General features: G+C 40.5%; 1 protein-coding gene across 4 annotated transcripts in view; it reads left to right on the top strand.

Moving 5' to 3' along the window:
* The first annotated feature begins 3268 nt into the window (after positions 1–3268).
* LOC130181006 (regulator of G-protein signaling 7) overlaps positions 3269–17998 on the top strand; it is a 51914-nt gene continuing 37184 nt past the window's right edge. For 2 of the 4 annotated variants that reach the window (XM_056394728.1, XM_056394726.1), the window contains exons 1-2: positions 3269–3482; positions 4442–4560. In XM_056394728.1, coding sequence (XP_056250703.1) covers positions 4483–4560 — 78 coding nt within the window. In that variant the 5' untranslated portion in view covers positions 3269–3482; positions 4442–4482. Of the gene's footprint in view, positions 3483–3569; positions 3648–4441; positions 4561–17998 lie in introns of those variants that run through there. The other 2 variants (XM_056394727.1, XM_056394731.1) reach the window with 2 other exon arrangements.

Below are 17998 nucleotides of genomic sequence, written 5' to 3'. Positions count from 1 at the left end.
TGTAAGCTATTGAGATGGTGCTGTGGTTATTAAAACCATACAGTCAAAAGATAGAGATAAAAAATAGAGTCAAAAGAGAGCCATAGTATGTGTAAACAGAACCACTTACAAACAAAACCAACTGTTTAAAGACTACAAAATTATGTTAAAATCAATTATTACCTGAAGGTATCCAAATGTCATTTAAAATGAGAGAAAGTATGATTTGAAAATAATTTGTGTTGTTAGGACCAATGTAAAAAAATTTGTGTATCTCAGTTAAAGGGGTGAATTTATGGAACAGCTAGAGTGAAGAATTGAAAACATTAAGTAGGCCTACACTTAATGCTTTTGTGTTGTGTTGTTTCTTTTATAGTTTCTTACCTTATTGCCTTATTGATCGCACATCACAACAATAAAAAAAAAAAGAATCCTATAAAATATTGAATAACTTGACCTAATGTTGTTTTGAGAAAAAAGTTCTTTCTGGTGTTTAATGGCTGTAACTGTCCCACACAGGGGAGTGTTTTGAGGGCCCACAGTGAAGTAAGATGGATGGATGGGATCGTACCACCATGACCATGAACTATAAAAACAAAGCAAGGCATAGCATTTATTTGTATTATTCACTTCCAAAAGAGAGGCTAAAACAACATATCAAAATATAATATAATGGATGGTAAAATGTAATGAAACAGAGTGAAACGAAACAACGAAAATGCACAAAATACTGATTAGAAAAATTTATAGTTATAATTTAATTTAGTTATAGCAAAGTAACAGCACAGAACAGTAATACAATTAATAAAGGAAAAATATAAATACAAAAGAATATAATCAATCAAAGGCACCTGAGAATGAGTCTTTCATTTTGATTTGAAAGTGGCTAAAGTACAGGTGCAGTTAGATTCAACAGGAAGCTGGTTCATTCTGTGTGCAGCATAGAAGCTTAATCCAACACGGTGTTTAGTTTTGACTCGAGGCACTTCTAACTGACTGCTTCCCAAAGATCTAAGGGGCCTATTGGGTTTATATTCTTCGTATTTTGGCCCTAATCTATTAAATGATTTATGAACCAACAATGACACTTTAAAATCTACTCTATAACAAAGCGGAAGCCAGTATAACAGTATAAGAATGGGTCTTTCAGCAACATTCTGAATTGGTCTGCAGGGGTCTTGTGGTCTGTTGGGAAAAACAAAAAAGGGGCCATTGCTTCAGTCTATCCTCCTGAGATTAAGGCATGAATGAGTTTCCCTACATCTTCTACTGAAATGAAACTTCTAATTGCTGCTATTTGTAGAAAATAAAAGGCTGATGCAATTACTGTCTTAGTGTTGCTGCAGAATCCATTATAACACCAACATTTCTAACTCTGCCTTCAGTCCTGCAGTCCAGATACATCAATGAAGTGAATTTAGATCCGTTTGCAGGATTACAGGATTTGGACTAAAAGCAGCATATAAGAGATCAAATATAAGTGGCCTGAGATCTGAACCCTTCGTGAATCTGTATGTAAGCGTGATTAGCTCAGATTAATTAATTCATTGCAAATTTCAACAACATAGCTTTTACTTTCTATATGACCTTATGAAGACAGCCATACCTCGCTGTCCAATCCGCATCACTAAAACACAAGTAATTTACTACCTATATGAAGAAGATTGTAAAAAACTCCAGGTTGCATGTGTTTGAGGAAGCATTAAGTGACTTTGGAAAACTACCTGATTGAAGTGACCCAGTTGCAGCACATTCATCTTATATAAATAGGCACATAAACAGATGATTACCATAACAGATTATAAGGAAACAAGGAAAATAATGCAAAGACAGAATGAAACATGGGCATCAGTTGACTCGGTATCCCCCGAGGCTCCAACATCTATTGCTGTTTGGCTTACTAGCCAATTATCCTTACAAAATTGTTGTCATAAACACGTCCATGATAGCTACACATTATTGTTATTCTGATGTTGTAGCTCACTGTGAAACTGAGTGGACTGAATGTTTAGGTCCATGTTGCAGAGAGCTAAAGTCCTGAGAGAGCAAAGGGGATAGAAAAGACTGACGATAACATACAGACACATACAGTACATAGGGAGAAAGGGCACATCTGTCATCTTTCACGCCTGGACTGCTGCATATCTCAAAGCCACAGATTGCAGCAAATGAAGAGATTTTCTGTTTATTCATTTATCTCTGCAGAGCTGCATGCACTGAATCACAGAAACTCTTAGATGATTTATAACAGTTTCTTACATCTGTAGTCAGTGTCTGACACAGTTTCATGGAACTTCCTGTGAAATACAAATGCTGAATTTGAGTGAGCTACCTCATCTCATGCAGGTGAAAGAGTAGATTTCAGCTCCTCTGCATATACCCCCAAGTATTCATTTTAATGAAAGAAATGCTAATATGGTTTCAGAGAAGATCTGGGAGTGGCCCGTATCTGTGTTTAAAGTAATATTACATTATAGTCCATGTCACATGAATTATGTATTGAGGACAGTGGTGGAAGAAGTATTCAGATCCCTTACTAAAGTAAAAGTGGCAATACTACAATATAAAAAATACTCTATTGAAAGTAAATGTCCTGCATTCAAAATTGAACTTTAAAGCTTGTAAGTATTATCAGCAAAGTGTTCTGAAAGTACACTGAAGTAACACTACACAGGCAAAATGACTGCAGCGCTATATTATTGTATACTATCAAATTATTATTAGGCTACTGATGCAATAACATGTATTTACTACACATTTCATTTACTACATAGCATCATAAGTATGGTTTGTAGTGGAGTAGAAATATATAAGCAGCATAAAATTAAAACACTCAAGTAAAGTCTAACTACCTCAGATTGTACCTCAGGCTACTTGAGTAAATCTATTTACTTTCCACTGCTGATTAAAGCAAATTTACCTCATTAAGACTAAACAGTATATATCAACCGATAGAACAGCTGGACTCTGTTATAGTCTGCATATTCAGGACAGCTTCTAATCCTGGTTCAGAAAAATGAAGAATGGAACCTGTGCTTTATTTTGTCTCTTGACCTTTTGTAAAGATTGCATTTGTTAAAATATTAATATACCGCAACTCTCCTTAATTTTGGCCCAGCTTTCAGAACCAGTATATCACCGCACGCACGGCTATGCAATTTGAGAAAAGTGAGAAAAAAAACAAAAACATATAGCTGTATGTCTCCAAAATGGGTTGTAATTTATTCCTCACACGCTATTGGTCATGGATCGATGCGCGTTCACGGCGCTCAGAGGTGGCGCGCCCGTGCTTCTGAGCATCGCTGGGAGAAGAGGCGAGAGGAGAGAGATAGAGACAGAGAGCTGTACCACACCAAGTGTCCACCGAATGTCTGCCTCTTCACGTTGCCAATGAACAATCCTCGCATTCCTATGTCTGCCAGTTGACACGCTGAACGCGAAGGACCAGGCTTCCACCTCTGCACGGATTCAGGAGTCCTATACCGGGCTGCGCGTTTTTTCAGGTAAGCCCCCCTTTCCCTCCACTTCCCCTCCCTCTCCTCCGGTGACCGATGTCGCTGTGTTGTCTGTGCATTTGCGCGCTATTCGTGATTAAGAAGAGGGGACGACAACGGGCGCGGGCGTTTTGCGGTAGCTGTCCAAGGTGCTGAAGCGGGCAGTGGCTTGTGGTAAGAAAACACAATATAGTGCAGCTAACGGCCTCATGTTAAAAGCAGGTTACATGACTTCGCTGTTTGCATGCTATAGGCTATTTAGTGTTGCAGACTAAACCTCCCAAGGATGTCGTGTGGGTGTCGTAAGGGGAAGAAATCATGATGAAGCTGTAACGTGCATACCGTATCTGTTACATTTGCACAGTCTTGCGCGCTTTGGTTACGGTCGCTTTACCCCAAAAACATGTATCCAAGCTGCATTGTAGAGAAGCCTACCTCCTCCAGGGACGGTGTGTTGTTTTACTGCATTTACCGTTGACAGGGTCCGGGTCTTCACCTCCCCTTATCTTGCCGTTGCAATCTTAGAAAGAGGAGATTAAGATTTCTGCCGAATCCTGTCAACAAACAGTAAAAGGTTGTCACTGTTTCAGAAACACTGATTTCCGTGCACCATGAATCCATCTGAGTAAAGAGTGATCACAGTCCTACATGGTATCTCTCATTGCTTTTCAGGTTGAACTTTTGCCCCATTCACTGGGAATTCACACTGTGGCAGTAAACATACCTTCAGCCCCCTTTCTTAAAAAAAGAAAATGTCCTTGTCAAGACCTTGTGAAAAGCAGACATGTGTAGCCAACTTGTGTAGGAACTTCTGCACATCTGTTCCATGTGGAAATGTCAAATATGTTGAAAGGTGATCCAGGCCACATGTTATGTAAATTATTCTCTTCTTGGCAAGGTAAGGGCAAGTCACGTTCAGGCTCCATTGTTCTTCTGATGGACCAAAATATCCATTCTGTCCACAACAGGAGCACCTGACATTTCCTGTGGCAGATTTACTTACTGGATCATGGCACAGACCAACAGCGGTGGGCAGGGGACCAATGGGGTAGCGGATGAGTCCCCCAACATGATAGTGTACAGAAAGGTAAGACTGCTGCTATTTTTAGTCTGCACGTGTGTGTATTTGTTTGTGAGTGTTACTGAGTGTGTGTGTGTGTGTTGCTCTTGCATCAATTTACTTGACGATGAGCTGTGCAATGGAAATTGCTAATACTAATGGCAAGACAGTGATCTTGTGCCATGGTGATTTAGGGTTGTGATGCTACATCAGCTTGATGAGAGCATGGAGAGAACATGCAATTTTTCTCTCACAACATACATGACATGCAATGCTGATTCAGAGCACGCTTACACACATGAACACACATACATGCACGCATGCACACGCACACACACACACACACACACACACACACACACACACACACACACACACACTGAACAGCCCTGACATGAATGCATGCATTTTTACAGTTAAACCGTCAGCTTTTATTGCTAACATGTTGGAGGATGGATTTTTAACTGACTGACATTAATGGAACTGAAAGGAAGCCAAAGGCTTTTTAAGCATTGTTCATTACACTGCTAGTGGTGTATTTCTTCACTGTTAAATCTGTTACTATATTAGAAAATTAGAGGAAGGGAGGGGTGTGAAAAGGCCCGCTGCTGAGACACCTTAATCCAGTGCTGCTCAAAACATTAAATGGATTAATGAAATAATAATCTGCAGGGAAGATAACATTTGTTTACTTTGAGGCTTGAGGTCCAATCATATTTTTTTAAAAGCTTGAATACATGTAGTGTGAAATACATGCATTGGTTTAGATGTACAGCTATATAAGATTAACCTACAAATAAGCCATTTTGAAAATTGCATTCACTACCATCAGGCGAGGCTTCTGTTCCCTGGTGACACTGCTATTGTCTAATAGTCAGGGTTTATTTCTGATCTGTTTTAGCATTAACCATGTGGTATGCTTTTCTTGAACATAAAATCCAATGCCTAAATCACTTCACCTAACCTTAAGTATCATTATTTCATAATAAAGATTCTGGCTTATGCTGTGTCAAACACCTGAAGAACACCAGAGCAAAAACAGCTGTGAACATAACATCGCCTGATGGGCAGTGTAATGTTTCTACTTCAATCTCAGATGCACCAATGAAGTGATCATTCTCTCATTTTACTTGTGGACGACTTGAGCATTGAGTGAATTTCTTCATTTCATTCTCTTCACATTCCGGCGAACGCTCCTATTCCATCTGCGACAGCCTCTGCACACCAGGAAGGGGATGTGCTTAGCATGATATCATAGATTGACGGTCTTTTATAGCACTCACAGCGTGTTAGGCAATATTACTGCCAGTGTGGGACAGGATTTGCTGGATGTGTCGCTATGCTTGTTGCAGGAAGGAGTGCTCGTGATTTACAGGATCTTTCCAAAACAGGACAACAACAGGCTTGTGAAGTGGATTGTTCATAAAGCAGGCCAAATATTGAAGCTAATGGAGAGGGTTGAATGAAATTGTTTTTTGTCATTCCTTGTAAGTTTTATTTGTGGAGACAGTGGAGGAAATCACATCTCTTTGAATTTCATTTAAATAGGAAACAGTATCAAATATGCGAAGGCATGAAAACTAGTTGCATCCTGTTTAAGAGCATCAAATATTGACTTGAGGTCTTTCCAGTTATTCAATTACATGTGACGTCTCTTCCTTTCTCCTGCTATTGATCTGAAACTCCTGCTGTTTCAATCATGCCTTTAAGGATGTGTTGAACCATGTATGCAAATAAGGAAAACATCTTAAGCTCATGTGTGTATTTTGCAGTTTTTATCTTTAGCAACCAGACTTTTTTTTTATATCTTCAGAATTAGGAGGCAAGAATGATTTTAGACTAAAGGAGCTGTTTGTTCTCAAATGTTTGGTCTGATAAGGCTTTCAAACACCATCCAATTCTTCACTTCTCACCACTTGACCACACATGGCCACAGCCTGGCTGTGAATACTGACTGACCTAGATACACTGCAGAATGAAAGAACATGGTTGAAGGCAGTGAGGATGAAATCGTGTTTCTGGAGTGGGTTTAACTCAAAGTGCAATTGAAAGAGCATTCTCTGTAGACATGTGGATGCCGCCAGCACGAACAGGTGCCCCCAAATGCTTTTCAGATGGAGATGACTTGGCAGAGATGTTGCAACCCACATCGACTGGGCCACACTAACATGAACTGAATTCTCAAGTGGAAAACTCGCTTTAATGTTCTGTTTTTACTGCTCAGACCTCTTGTGCATCAATATCGTGAATACACAGTGGAAACTGATATTAAGCAACTGGCCACGTCTACCTGATAGCTGACAATGTGCTAGTAGTAAATAGTAGTGGAAGGATTATGTAATATCGGGAGAGGGAGCTTTATGGTTGAGGACAGCAGATAGTGGTTTGATAGTCTTTCCACTGGGAGTATAACTATATCCTTTCACTGTCTCAATCTCTCTTTCTCTCTGGCCCATCCACTCCTCTGTTCCTGTCATTAATGTCTAATGAAAATGGATGGGTGAGCTGAGGTGTTGACCTGCTTGCTGTGAAGATGTGCACAGAGATGTCTGTTTTCCTCAAGGGTGCATGCACTCGAGCACCTTGTTTGAATGCGTATGTAGTTGTATTGAAAATCTAAATGCCCAAGTACATGCGCGTGCGCGCGCGCACACACACACACACACACACACACACACACACACACACACACACACACACACACACACACACACACACACACACACACACACACACACACACACACAAACATTCGAACAGTTGGATGTGAAGAAACACATGGGCCAACACACACCACTTGGCTTTTGTGCTGATTTACTGGCGACAGTCGCTGGTGACCCTGAAAATTATATCACTCACTATATAAATGAAGGAAAACGCTAACAACTGATATATCAGAACTCCTACAGTTTGTCAAGAAATGGCAATAAAATGTTCAGCGATTGATTCAATGTTTAAGCATATAAAAGGCTTTGTGATGTCTCGCTGCTCACATATTTACCACGTCAGGCTTATATCATCATCAAGCTTACCATAGTATGTGTGTGTGTGTCTGTTTTTCATGCCTGCTCACGTGTGCACCATGAATAATGCTGTGATGCATTTGCGAGCATGTGTGTATGCTGTATGTAGGGCGAATGTTGCTAAGAGAGAGTCCTGAATTTTTTATGCGAGCCTAAAACAGCTCTGCGAAGTTCATAGCCACTCAGCATGAGGAGGGAACATCTTCTCTCACCAGCCAGCGCTCTTTGTGTGTGTTCGTGATTGTGTCTCTGCATGTGTGCGTCTGCGTGGGAGCGCGTGTGTGTGTGCCGTTTCTAATTAAGTGAGAGGTAAGAGAGAGGAAAGAAAATGAGGATACATTAGACTGATCAGATTTAACGGACAATATAGATAGACAAAGTCTAAACATTGATGTTTTCACCACATCCACTTCATCCTCAGACAGTGAAAATCTACAGTGTTCACCAGTCTCTTACAACTTTATTCAGTCAGTAAAAAAAAAATCTTGAGATGAGCATCAAGGCAGCAGACACAGTTAACAGTCTCCTAACTGAAATTTAACTGAAATTTTGGCTTTTCTCCATCACAAGTTTCCTGGATTTTGCGTGTTGCACCGCATAAAATTGATAGAGCTTTTCAAATAAAAATGTTCATCTCCACCTGTTATTTGACTTGAAATATAATAACTTAAAGTGACAAAAATCCACTTACAGCTTTTCTTCACAAGGTGATGTTTGCAGTGAACAGTTAATGCCACAAATCAGCTGATTCGTCTGAGCAGATTTTCCAGTAGAAAAATACTGGAAAAATAAGATTCATAGGACTCCATATAGGATAAAATTAAATAAATAGTTAAGATTACATCTATTTCGCAGTATACTGTAACTGCTGGAATGGATCTTCCTCTGTGGTGTAGTATCTGGCAGCTGAGACACCAGCCCACTCTTATTTACATCTGAGCTGTCGACAGGCATCCAGTAATTGTTCTTCCAGCAGCCAGTTTGGCTTCTGTCTCTGTGCACGGCCATTAATCCTATGCTGCATGTTTATTGTTTTTTTCTGCTGTCTTTTTCCCAATGAGCATATACAACATTGTATCACACTGTTGTTGTTATCTTCGGTTGATGTGGGAGAGTTCTGCTTCTGGTGCTTACATGAATGTCGGTACTGTGTATCTTTGATGTAAACTGGTCCCTGGTGAAACTATACAATGATGTACAGAGTGTACGAGTGTGTTGTTCAGATAACTGTAGGTATTATGGCCAAACAATGTCAGATAATGGAATTTAAAACCTTGCATTAAATATGATTATTTTGACTTCTATGTCACGTTTCAGGTAGCTACAGTATTTGACCTACCTCGTATATTGTTGATGAAGAAAGATTATTTAAATGTCTTTATGTGCTTTCCTCATTATAGCTTTCTGCCTCCTCCATTAGTCTCTGTGTTTTCAGCTTCGGGGAACTCTGTCCTTCACACGTTTGAAAAGGGTGTTGATGCTGCACCGTGAGATTTGAACCGTTTCCCCTTAGTGTGACTCAGTAATGAAGCAACGAACAAACAACAATAACAAACAGGGCAAAGGTATTAGTGCATGCTATTGATTTGTCAGTTGATTAAGAGGTTGTGTACAAGAGATCATTTTGCTGGGACAAGACTTTCCCTCTCCTGTGCATTACTGCAACACAGCAGTGACACCTCAAAATGATGTGTTGTCAGATGATGCAGAAATGCAGCCATTATTAATACAGTAAATCTTGGTTTAGACTACGTTCAATCAGCAGAGATCTCCTCATTGTTCAAACCAGAGCCTAATCTATATCTGTTAAACTCACCCTACATCAGCCTGCCCTGTTATCTGTACAGTTTCCCAACCGTCCTACATTGTTCATGAGTCAGAAAGCGGAGGGGACTGAATACATTTTCAGCCTTTTCTCAGTTAAGAGCCAGATTGAAGGGTTCTTGTACTGCCTGTCTCCCTCAATCTGCAATCAGAAGATCAGTAAGACCGGGAGAGAGAGGGTGGGGGTGGGGGGGTGGGGGGGGGGGGGGGTTGGGGGGATGGGGGTGAGGTGGGATGATCTATAATTGCCAGATCAGAGAGAAATCTTTGTCTGTGAAGTAGGGCTCTTTGTATGTCAGATTGCCAGCCAGGTGATTTCTCTTCCTGTGTATGAAAACATGCATGTTTCTTTTTCGCACACACGCTGCTGAGAAAAAGTGGGGTTGTTTGGCAGACACTGTTGGGGTGGTGGGGGTTGGCATTTATGGCTTTGTTCTAATCCATTTTGCCTGTGTTTGCTGACGTCAAAACCGTAACGCCAATTAGAGGGGCTGGCATCACTGACACATGCTACAGTCGATAGTACTGCAGTTCTGGTATCTCGTCATACTACTGGAGGCTAAGATAATCCACCCGGCCGTAATGCATCTTGTCACAATGCGACGTATAACTGATACAGCCTACAAATACCATAAGTGACTGGAGGCTTTCTTGATGAAACCAATTTCAGAAATGCATACAGTACAATTTATGTGGGTAGATCATTCTCCTCAGTCCTACTTTTAGTCTTCAAAGAGACAATATGGAATGGCAAGAATAAACAGAAAGCAAGGCACACAGAGAGTATGTAGGTGGCGCTATCAGAAGCAAATTACAAGTGTTACTGTATCATCTGAACACGTCAGGGGGGTGTCATGCTGCCTGCCTTATGTTTTATCAGACAAAACACTGAAGTTAGTATGTGAAGAATCTGATAAATGTTCACCCCCCTGTGGCAGAATCACAAAATGACACACAGAAATGCCTCAGTGCTGAGCTACAAAACATACATATTGAACATATCTGTTAAATATTCACTGCCAAAGTTTTTTTTTTGGGATTTACTATAAGAAGGTGTAGAATAGTTCGGCAGGTTACACATTTGTATGTGTTAAAAAAGATGAGATACAGTGTATTAATCAGTGAGGTTTAAAGGTGCTGGTAGGGAGATTTTTATTTACCTTCAGACTGAGCCAGGGTAGCTGTTTTCCCCTCCTTCCAGTCACTCCTGACTCTGGCTTCATACTGAACAGACAGATATAAGAGTGGTATCGATGTTCTCATCTCCTATCAACTATTTCCTTAAAATATGGTCCATTTCACGCAACCCGGCTGAGGGCACTGAATGATGCACATACATTTTCTATGAACATAAGTTGTTGTTGTACATTTGTTAATGAATTTGGTGTATAAAATCAAAAATGTGGCTTACCTTGTACATCAAAGGTAGTTACTGAAGTAACAGACAAATGACCCAATACTGGAATTCATCGGATGATGGTTTTGGCTTCTCTGTGAAGACAGTGAAAAGATACTTAAGCCTGTCTCGCTCTAAGCTTTCCCTTCTGTATATGTCTGCCACAGCTGAAGTCTTTAGTACTGTCTGTTGGGGTTATATAAGGGCCCAAGGAAGCCTGGGCATTAAGATAGAGGCTGACTCAGGCATCTCCTCTGTCTGGTCATTTCATCCCAGCTCATCATTCAGCCAAAGATTACAGGAGAACCCCGGCCAGAGTTGTGAATGACTTCTCTTCCATCTCTGGTGTGATGGTCTTAATGAGGACAGTGATGCTCAGTTAGGGCTGAAGAGAGAAAAGAGAAAATGAGAGGGGTAATGAGAAGGAAAATACATTGTGTGTGTGACAGTTTCATTTGAATTCTTCGCTGTATTTCTCTGTATTCACCACACACACTGGGCATGTGTCTGTGCATCCGTCCAAAACATCATTGTGTCCCTATTCTCTTTGTTTATATGTCCGCCCCTGCTGTCCTGACCCTGCATCTCTGCGTACACCATCTGCATCTCAACTGTGTCCATGCAGTCCCTTCTACTTCTACTTGTGATACACCCCCCAGTTGTTTCTGGTTATGGGTCGTTCCTTCCCGGACACCATCTATATTGTACAAATTCCCGCTCGTCTGCTTATCTCTTCGTCTTGATGTGTTAGACATTGTGTCTCTGTTTATTGTAGAAACTTGGTTTCCTGTCTGCTTCTTATTTGGCAGTTGTATCCCTTTCCTACACCACACCATCTTAAACACAGCATTTCCTTTCTCGCCTCCTGTGGCATAAGTCCGATATAGTGGTATGCAATGATGCACTGGTGTATTTTTTGCAATGGAGATACAATTTTGATTGTGAAGCATCAGTTTTAATAAAAAAGACATCACATCCCTTATATGAAGCATCAACTACAGAACAGCCACCTAATCTCCCCTAATTGCAAAAATTTACTTTCTTGAAAAAGTCAGTGCCTCTTGAATCTATGATTACATCTACTAAAGCATTCTGCCAAAGCAAAATAAAAATAATTGGAGAATGCCGCTTTCAACCGCTGTATATTTCATAGCTGCCTCAAATCGTTGCCAAAGCTAAAATCATATTTGCACGTCAGGAGCCTTCAAAAATAAACAGAAATAAGAAATCTTGTTATCTCCTCCACAGAGTATTTCATGCATTATCTCTCTGCTCTTCACTGTATTTTGGCAGCTCGGAGCAAGAATATCGTTTCTTTCTGAAAAACACCCTTTCACTTTTCTGTCTCTCCCTCTGTCTGTCTCTCTTTCTCTTTGTGTCTAGACTTTCGAAAAAATTTCTCTCCGTCTCCCAAGACTTTTTCATCCCAGTTTCCCTCACTGTCTGTCTTGCGCGCGGGTGTTCATACTTTGCCCTCTACATTTCTATCTCTTTCATCCCTCCCTCCATCACTCTCCCCTCCCACGCTCATGGCCTCTTTTGTTCACTTTCAGGTCTTTGATGTTGCTCATATACTAACTTTCTCTCTTTGTCTCACCCTGGCACACATGTGTAGTCTCTTTCTACACCCCGCCCCCCTCCTCCCCTCCTCCCCTCCTCCCTCCGGTGTTTGCTACCTTACCTGTGAAGCATCCATCCACCTCTGTCTCTCTGTCCCCTCCTCTCACATCCCTCGCCTCTCTTTGAAGTCATCAGAGCCCTAGTCAGAGTCCATGCCACTCCAGTCAGCTTTTATCCTCACACAGAGAAAAAGAGTGGAATGTATTTAGACCCTGCTGGAGCACAGTCATCTCTCCTCCTGTGTGAAATGATTCACTTGTGTCTCATAGCTTTATTGGGAACTCTCTCTAAACAAACAACCATTGGATGTAGCGTTTTCTATCCAAATTGACTGTAACTGTAACTGAGAGCGCTGGCCTGATTGTCCCCCTGGAGCTCAGTGCCTCTCAACAATGAGGAGTCGTTCTCCCAGAAGCAATCATGTCTCAGTGATTAGCCTGCCACCACTAAGTGCCATTGCGCAAATCCAATACCAAACGAAATAAAGTCGAATCCAAAGGGTACATTTTCATAAGTTTGAGACATATATTTTCATTTGCCAAACACACAGAGGTGCACCTTTGTTTAAAACTGTGTGCTTCATCACTGCGGCGCACACGCACACATGAGGACGTCACTTTATATGGAAAAGTGGTGGGGACATAAGGGCTCAGATCAAAAACCATTTCTCAAAGGGTGTTATATGTGATTTTAGGCAATGTAAGGGGGGTTGGTATAGTCAGAGTTGATTTGATAATTACAGCGGGGAAAAGAAAATCGCACAACGTTGGCCTAGGCTACTGTAGAATCGACAACATGAAAATCCACACACAATGTCGACAGCACTCATCCACATGCATCAGCACAGCTGCAACACCATGTCAGTCGCACAATGATAATATCACGTCTACTGTAGGAAGCACCAGTGCATGTCAGTCAGCCCAGCAATAACAATATCCAATATCACTGCCCAAAAATAGGACAAAATAGAAACAACTGAAGGAGTAACATTAACAACCTTAGCTAAGCTAAACATAAGATCTCAACCTTACCTTTAGATGTTAAACTTGTTGTTTCTAACATCAGAGAAACAGACAAGAGTTCAAGCTCAACTAATCATGACTCATTCTAAGCATAAGGCTTAAATTTAAATCTTTTGAATATGAAATGACACATTATGCTGTTATGGAAGAAGAAACTATGTAAGAATTTTAAATGACTGATCAGAACATAAATGTTTTTATCTAATTTTAGAATCAGTAGGCTATTTTTCTTTAGCTTACATAACTTTGGACAGTTCGTTTCTTCTATATTTACATTGCATTGTATGTTTGTATGTTGTTCTCCAAGCGTTCAAGCTATTTATTAAAATCGATGTCCCCAGCGTCCTCAGTGTAAATGACACCTGTTCACACACACACACACACTCAGCTCTCAGGTCGTACTGTGCTGAGCAGCTTCCACCTGCATCCAACTGAGGCTCACAGCTTCACACCATGAGTTCAGCTTAGCAAGCTCAGCCATCCAAAGTGCAGCCTAGTCAATAAACCTCGGGCACCATCTTGGCTCAACCTGCTGCTGCCTCCTTTTTCGTCTTGAGTCTTTCACTGCTAAAATGTTGCAAAATATTGATTTCCAGACATAAACAAAACGTATGCAGCTAAAAATAGCCCGGCTATATACATGAGTGCCCTAACATCAAACCATAACTCTTGAACAGACAACCCTGATAATGTAATAATCAAGTCAGGCAAACTTTAAATCATACTCAAAAACTGTATTATTTCATGGTTAAATTGAGATATTTTATGTTTTCTTTAAACACAGGGGGCTAAAGGACTGTGTTTGATTTAAAATATGGGATTTAATTAGCTTAGCTTGCTGGTTATGTAATCTGAAAACAAATGTGAAGTGGCCTATATCATTTCCACATATTTAAATATTTTGAGGTGCGTTTGAAAGAATTATGTCAGCTGTAAAATATGAGGAGGTAAATTAGGATCTGGGTGGAGGGAAATTGGCCTCATTAAACAAATACAATGTCTGTCTTTTTTGTCTAGGCAGCTATGTAAACAAGATGATTAATCAGCTATTCTCATATAGTTGGCAATGAACATTCCCATCAGCCTCAGCTGTACATGGTACTTTGAAAACGTGGCTGTAGACTCCTAGTCTTCTTACTTTTAAAACAATGCTATAAACGCTCTTTTCAGGCATAATATCATCAATATCTAAAACGAAACTTCTCTCCCACTGCTTCATTAAAATTCCTTATCTTATTATCTCGGTAATAAGATATCTCGGTTACCATTTTATTCCTCTTGGTTGTCAGACACTGACTCCTGGTGATAGTGTCTCATTTGCTAATTGAGAAATGACATTCCTGGGAACAATGCTGTCTAGAATGGTTGTGCTTTCTCCTGCCCTCCTTTTTGTTTGTGCTTTGGTGGCTGGTGGCTGTTCTCTTGGCATCCCCATGACAACCACACCAGCAGTCTGTCAAATGCTATTATCTCAAATACTTCAACAATGTGTCCAGCACACCCGTAGCTAGCAAAGTGACAGAACATGAGTGTGTTTATGTGTGTGTATTTGTTTGTGTGTGTGTGTGTGTGTGTGTGTGTGTCTTTCTGTGCTACTGTGTGTGAGCAAACATTCACACACTTTCAAGTGAGTGCTGCTCAGTCCATGAGAGCCTGCAGTGCAGTGGCAGAGTTTATGAATCTTTCACCGTCTTTCACTTATAACTACGTGAATAACAGGATGAGAAACTGTAGCTCACCAGCATTAACCAACAGAAGTGAATTTACTAAAGTACTGTACAATTTTGAACTTTTCTTTCATGTTTTTTTATTGTATGCTTTCGTGATTCCTCTTCACTAGAAATATTGTGCTTTTTACTTACTTTGCAGATAGATATTTCAGGAACCTATGATCAGTTACATGTTGCAACGATTATTCAACTAGTTGTCCAGCTTCTTAGATGTGACAGGTGATTTTTCTTGCCTTAACTTTATAGTAAATTGAACATATTTGGGTTTCACACCATCGTTCAAACTAAACAGGGCAGTAGATGACAGGGAACTGGAAAATATGAAGGACATTTTTCACAGTTTTCTGATTCTTCATAGAATAACCCATTAATCAAGAAAAAAAGCAATAATTGATAACGGAAATACTTGTTGCAGGCCTAATCATTTAAAGAGTTGGATTATTTATTGCTTGGTTAGCATTAACATACTGGCTATATCTTTAAAAAATAATACAGTTTATATAGTATATGAGAATATAACGCTTGGGATGAATGTTCATGATGAGTACCTTCCGGCGCAGCAGGCTGAAAAGCAGTACTTTACGGTTCTGTCTGTAACCACACCTGACAGTGATGTCACAGTGTGCTGACCCACGCTGAGGTACACTTCTACATCAGTGCATCAAGTTGAGAAGTAAAACTACAGAAGCTCAACAGGATATTCAGGGAGTGTTAAGTTGTTCTTTTAGTGCATTTAACAGCTAGTATTCTTGAGTAATATTTTTTTTTACACCATTTTACACTGTTTATTGCTACTTTTACTTGAATAAAGGCTCTTAATACACTATCCACATTGCCCTGATGACTAAAACATACTGCATATTAGATTATCTATCTCTTCTCTGCTTGTCCTGTGACAGAACATTGTTAATAGCTTTTCTCATCTCCAAATAAAGCCCTACCACAGATCTCTTGCCTGATGCCTGTGCTGGACAAAGAATAAAATATGTTATCTAAGCCTGCGCTCAGTGAAAAAAAAAAAGGCAAGGTCGGGTCGAACAATGCATTAGGATATGGTGGGAAGGGTCTCTCTATTCCTTGCAAAGGACTGATTTGATTTGTTGATATTCCCTTCCCTTGCCTGTAATGTCAACGCAGCCGTGGTAATAGAAAAGCTCATATTGGGGCAAGGAGGAGAGGACATGTCAGGGTGAGGATGGATGTACATGTCCAGATTTTGAGATATGCTATTAGTGAAGCTCTTCTGTATGTATTTATGAATTGAGTCATTTACTTTTTTCCAGTGGCCTCATTTGTAAAATTGCAATCCTCTAAATTGAGCATGAAAAGTTGACATTTATGACATATATGACATATATGGCTGTACATCTGACCCTAGCAGTGATAAAGTTTTAATTTGACCTTCTAATTTAGTAAGACACTATAGCTCTCCTTCTCTGTGTTATATTATATTATTAACGGTATATTAACGGTCTCTACCTGCTGGCAGTTGTTTTGAAATGTTCAACAAAGCCTATCGTCCATCATCTTCATTGCCCCGTAGTTCAAGTGTCACTTGCGTCAAACAGTCTGCTCTTATCGGCTTATTGTCTATCCTGACTGTGTCCTCTGAAGTGTGCATGTGTGCGTCTTGTCAGCCACCCAGTCCTTGTCTTGTCTCTGTTCTGCAGACAGGAGAAGGCAGAAGAATGTCAGCCTGCCAGTATCCAGCTGCTTCTCTCTTATTGGTATTCAGGGCACACAGAGCCGTCCTGAGTGTCTGTTGCACGTGCCAAGGAGGAATGTGGGAAATGAGAGGATGGGGAGAGGAGGAAGAGAGGAGTGAGGCCCCCTCTCTCTCATGTTATCTGGTCCTAAAAATAGACAGCACCCTCCCTTCTTCTTTATTCCCAGTGCATCTCTGTTTCCATACCCAGCCTCTCTCCCTGTTTCTCCGTCTCTGTTTTCCTCTCTTCCTTTTCCTTCCTCTTCCTCCTCCTCGTTTCTCTGATTGGTGTTAGTAAACATGCTCTCTGGTGCCCAATGACTCCTCAAGTGTTACGCCAAACAGTTTGGACACTGCTAACAGCCTTGCTTCGACGAAGTAACTATAGGGGTGATTTCATTTAACACTACAGTCTAACCACCAAAAGTAAAAGCATGATTATTAAATGCTCCTGAGTACGATTCCTAAAGATCCCCAATTATGAATAAGTGCTAAACCACAGTATGATCTTTGGAAACCAATCTTTATTATCTGTTTATTGCCGGTTTGTGCATGGCTGATCAATACAGCCTGTTTTCTTTTGGGTTTTTTTTAGGTGTGTGTATGAACTCCTTTCATTAAGCTTTAGCAACTATTGGCAATTAGATAAACTCATCATGTATTATTTTAGTTTTTGGAGAACTTTTGCACAATATATCAGAAAGTAATGCAGCTTTCTTCTTCTTTTATTTGCTAATTTATGATAGCAAGCTGTTTGAGTGATGAAATCATGGTAGGTGGGCAGGAGGGATATTGGCTTTCAGTGGATTATGTTCTAGCACATGGCCAACCTTGGCTTAGTCATCGCGCCCACTGCCCGCCCACCGAGAAGATGAGAGTGAAAGAGAGAGAGTGAGGGAGAGAGAGAGGCCTTGCCCTAGGAACAGTATCCCACCACTAGCCAGGAACACCAGATCATAGTAGATTTAGAAACAGACAGAAACCAGTGTCTAGAAAACAGAGTCAGCTGGAGGTGGAATAAGGTTTTCTCTCAGGAGTACTGTCCCAACATGAACTGGAGACTCCTGTATGTAACAGACACGATTAATACAAAGAATAAAGATAACACTGAAAATGGAAGTAATAAAGGACAAATGAGTGTGTGT

Source organism: Seriola aureovittata, chromosome 14, assembly GCF_021018895.1.
Source record: "Seriola aureovittata isolate HTS-2021-v1 ecotype China chromosome 14, ASM2101889v1, whole genome shotgun sequence".
NCBI lineage: Eukaryota > Metazoa > Chordata > Actinopteri > Carangiformes > Carangidae > Seriola > Seriola aureovittata.
The sequence above is the reverse complement of the archived record's forward strand: the minus strand, read 5'-3'. Positions and strand labels throughout refer to the sequence as shown.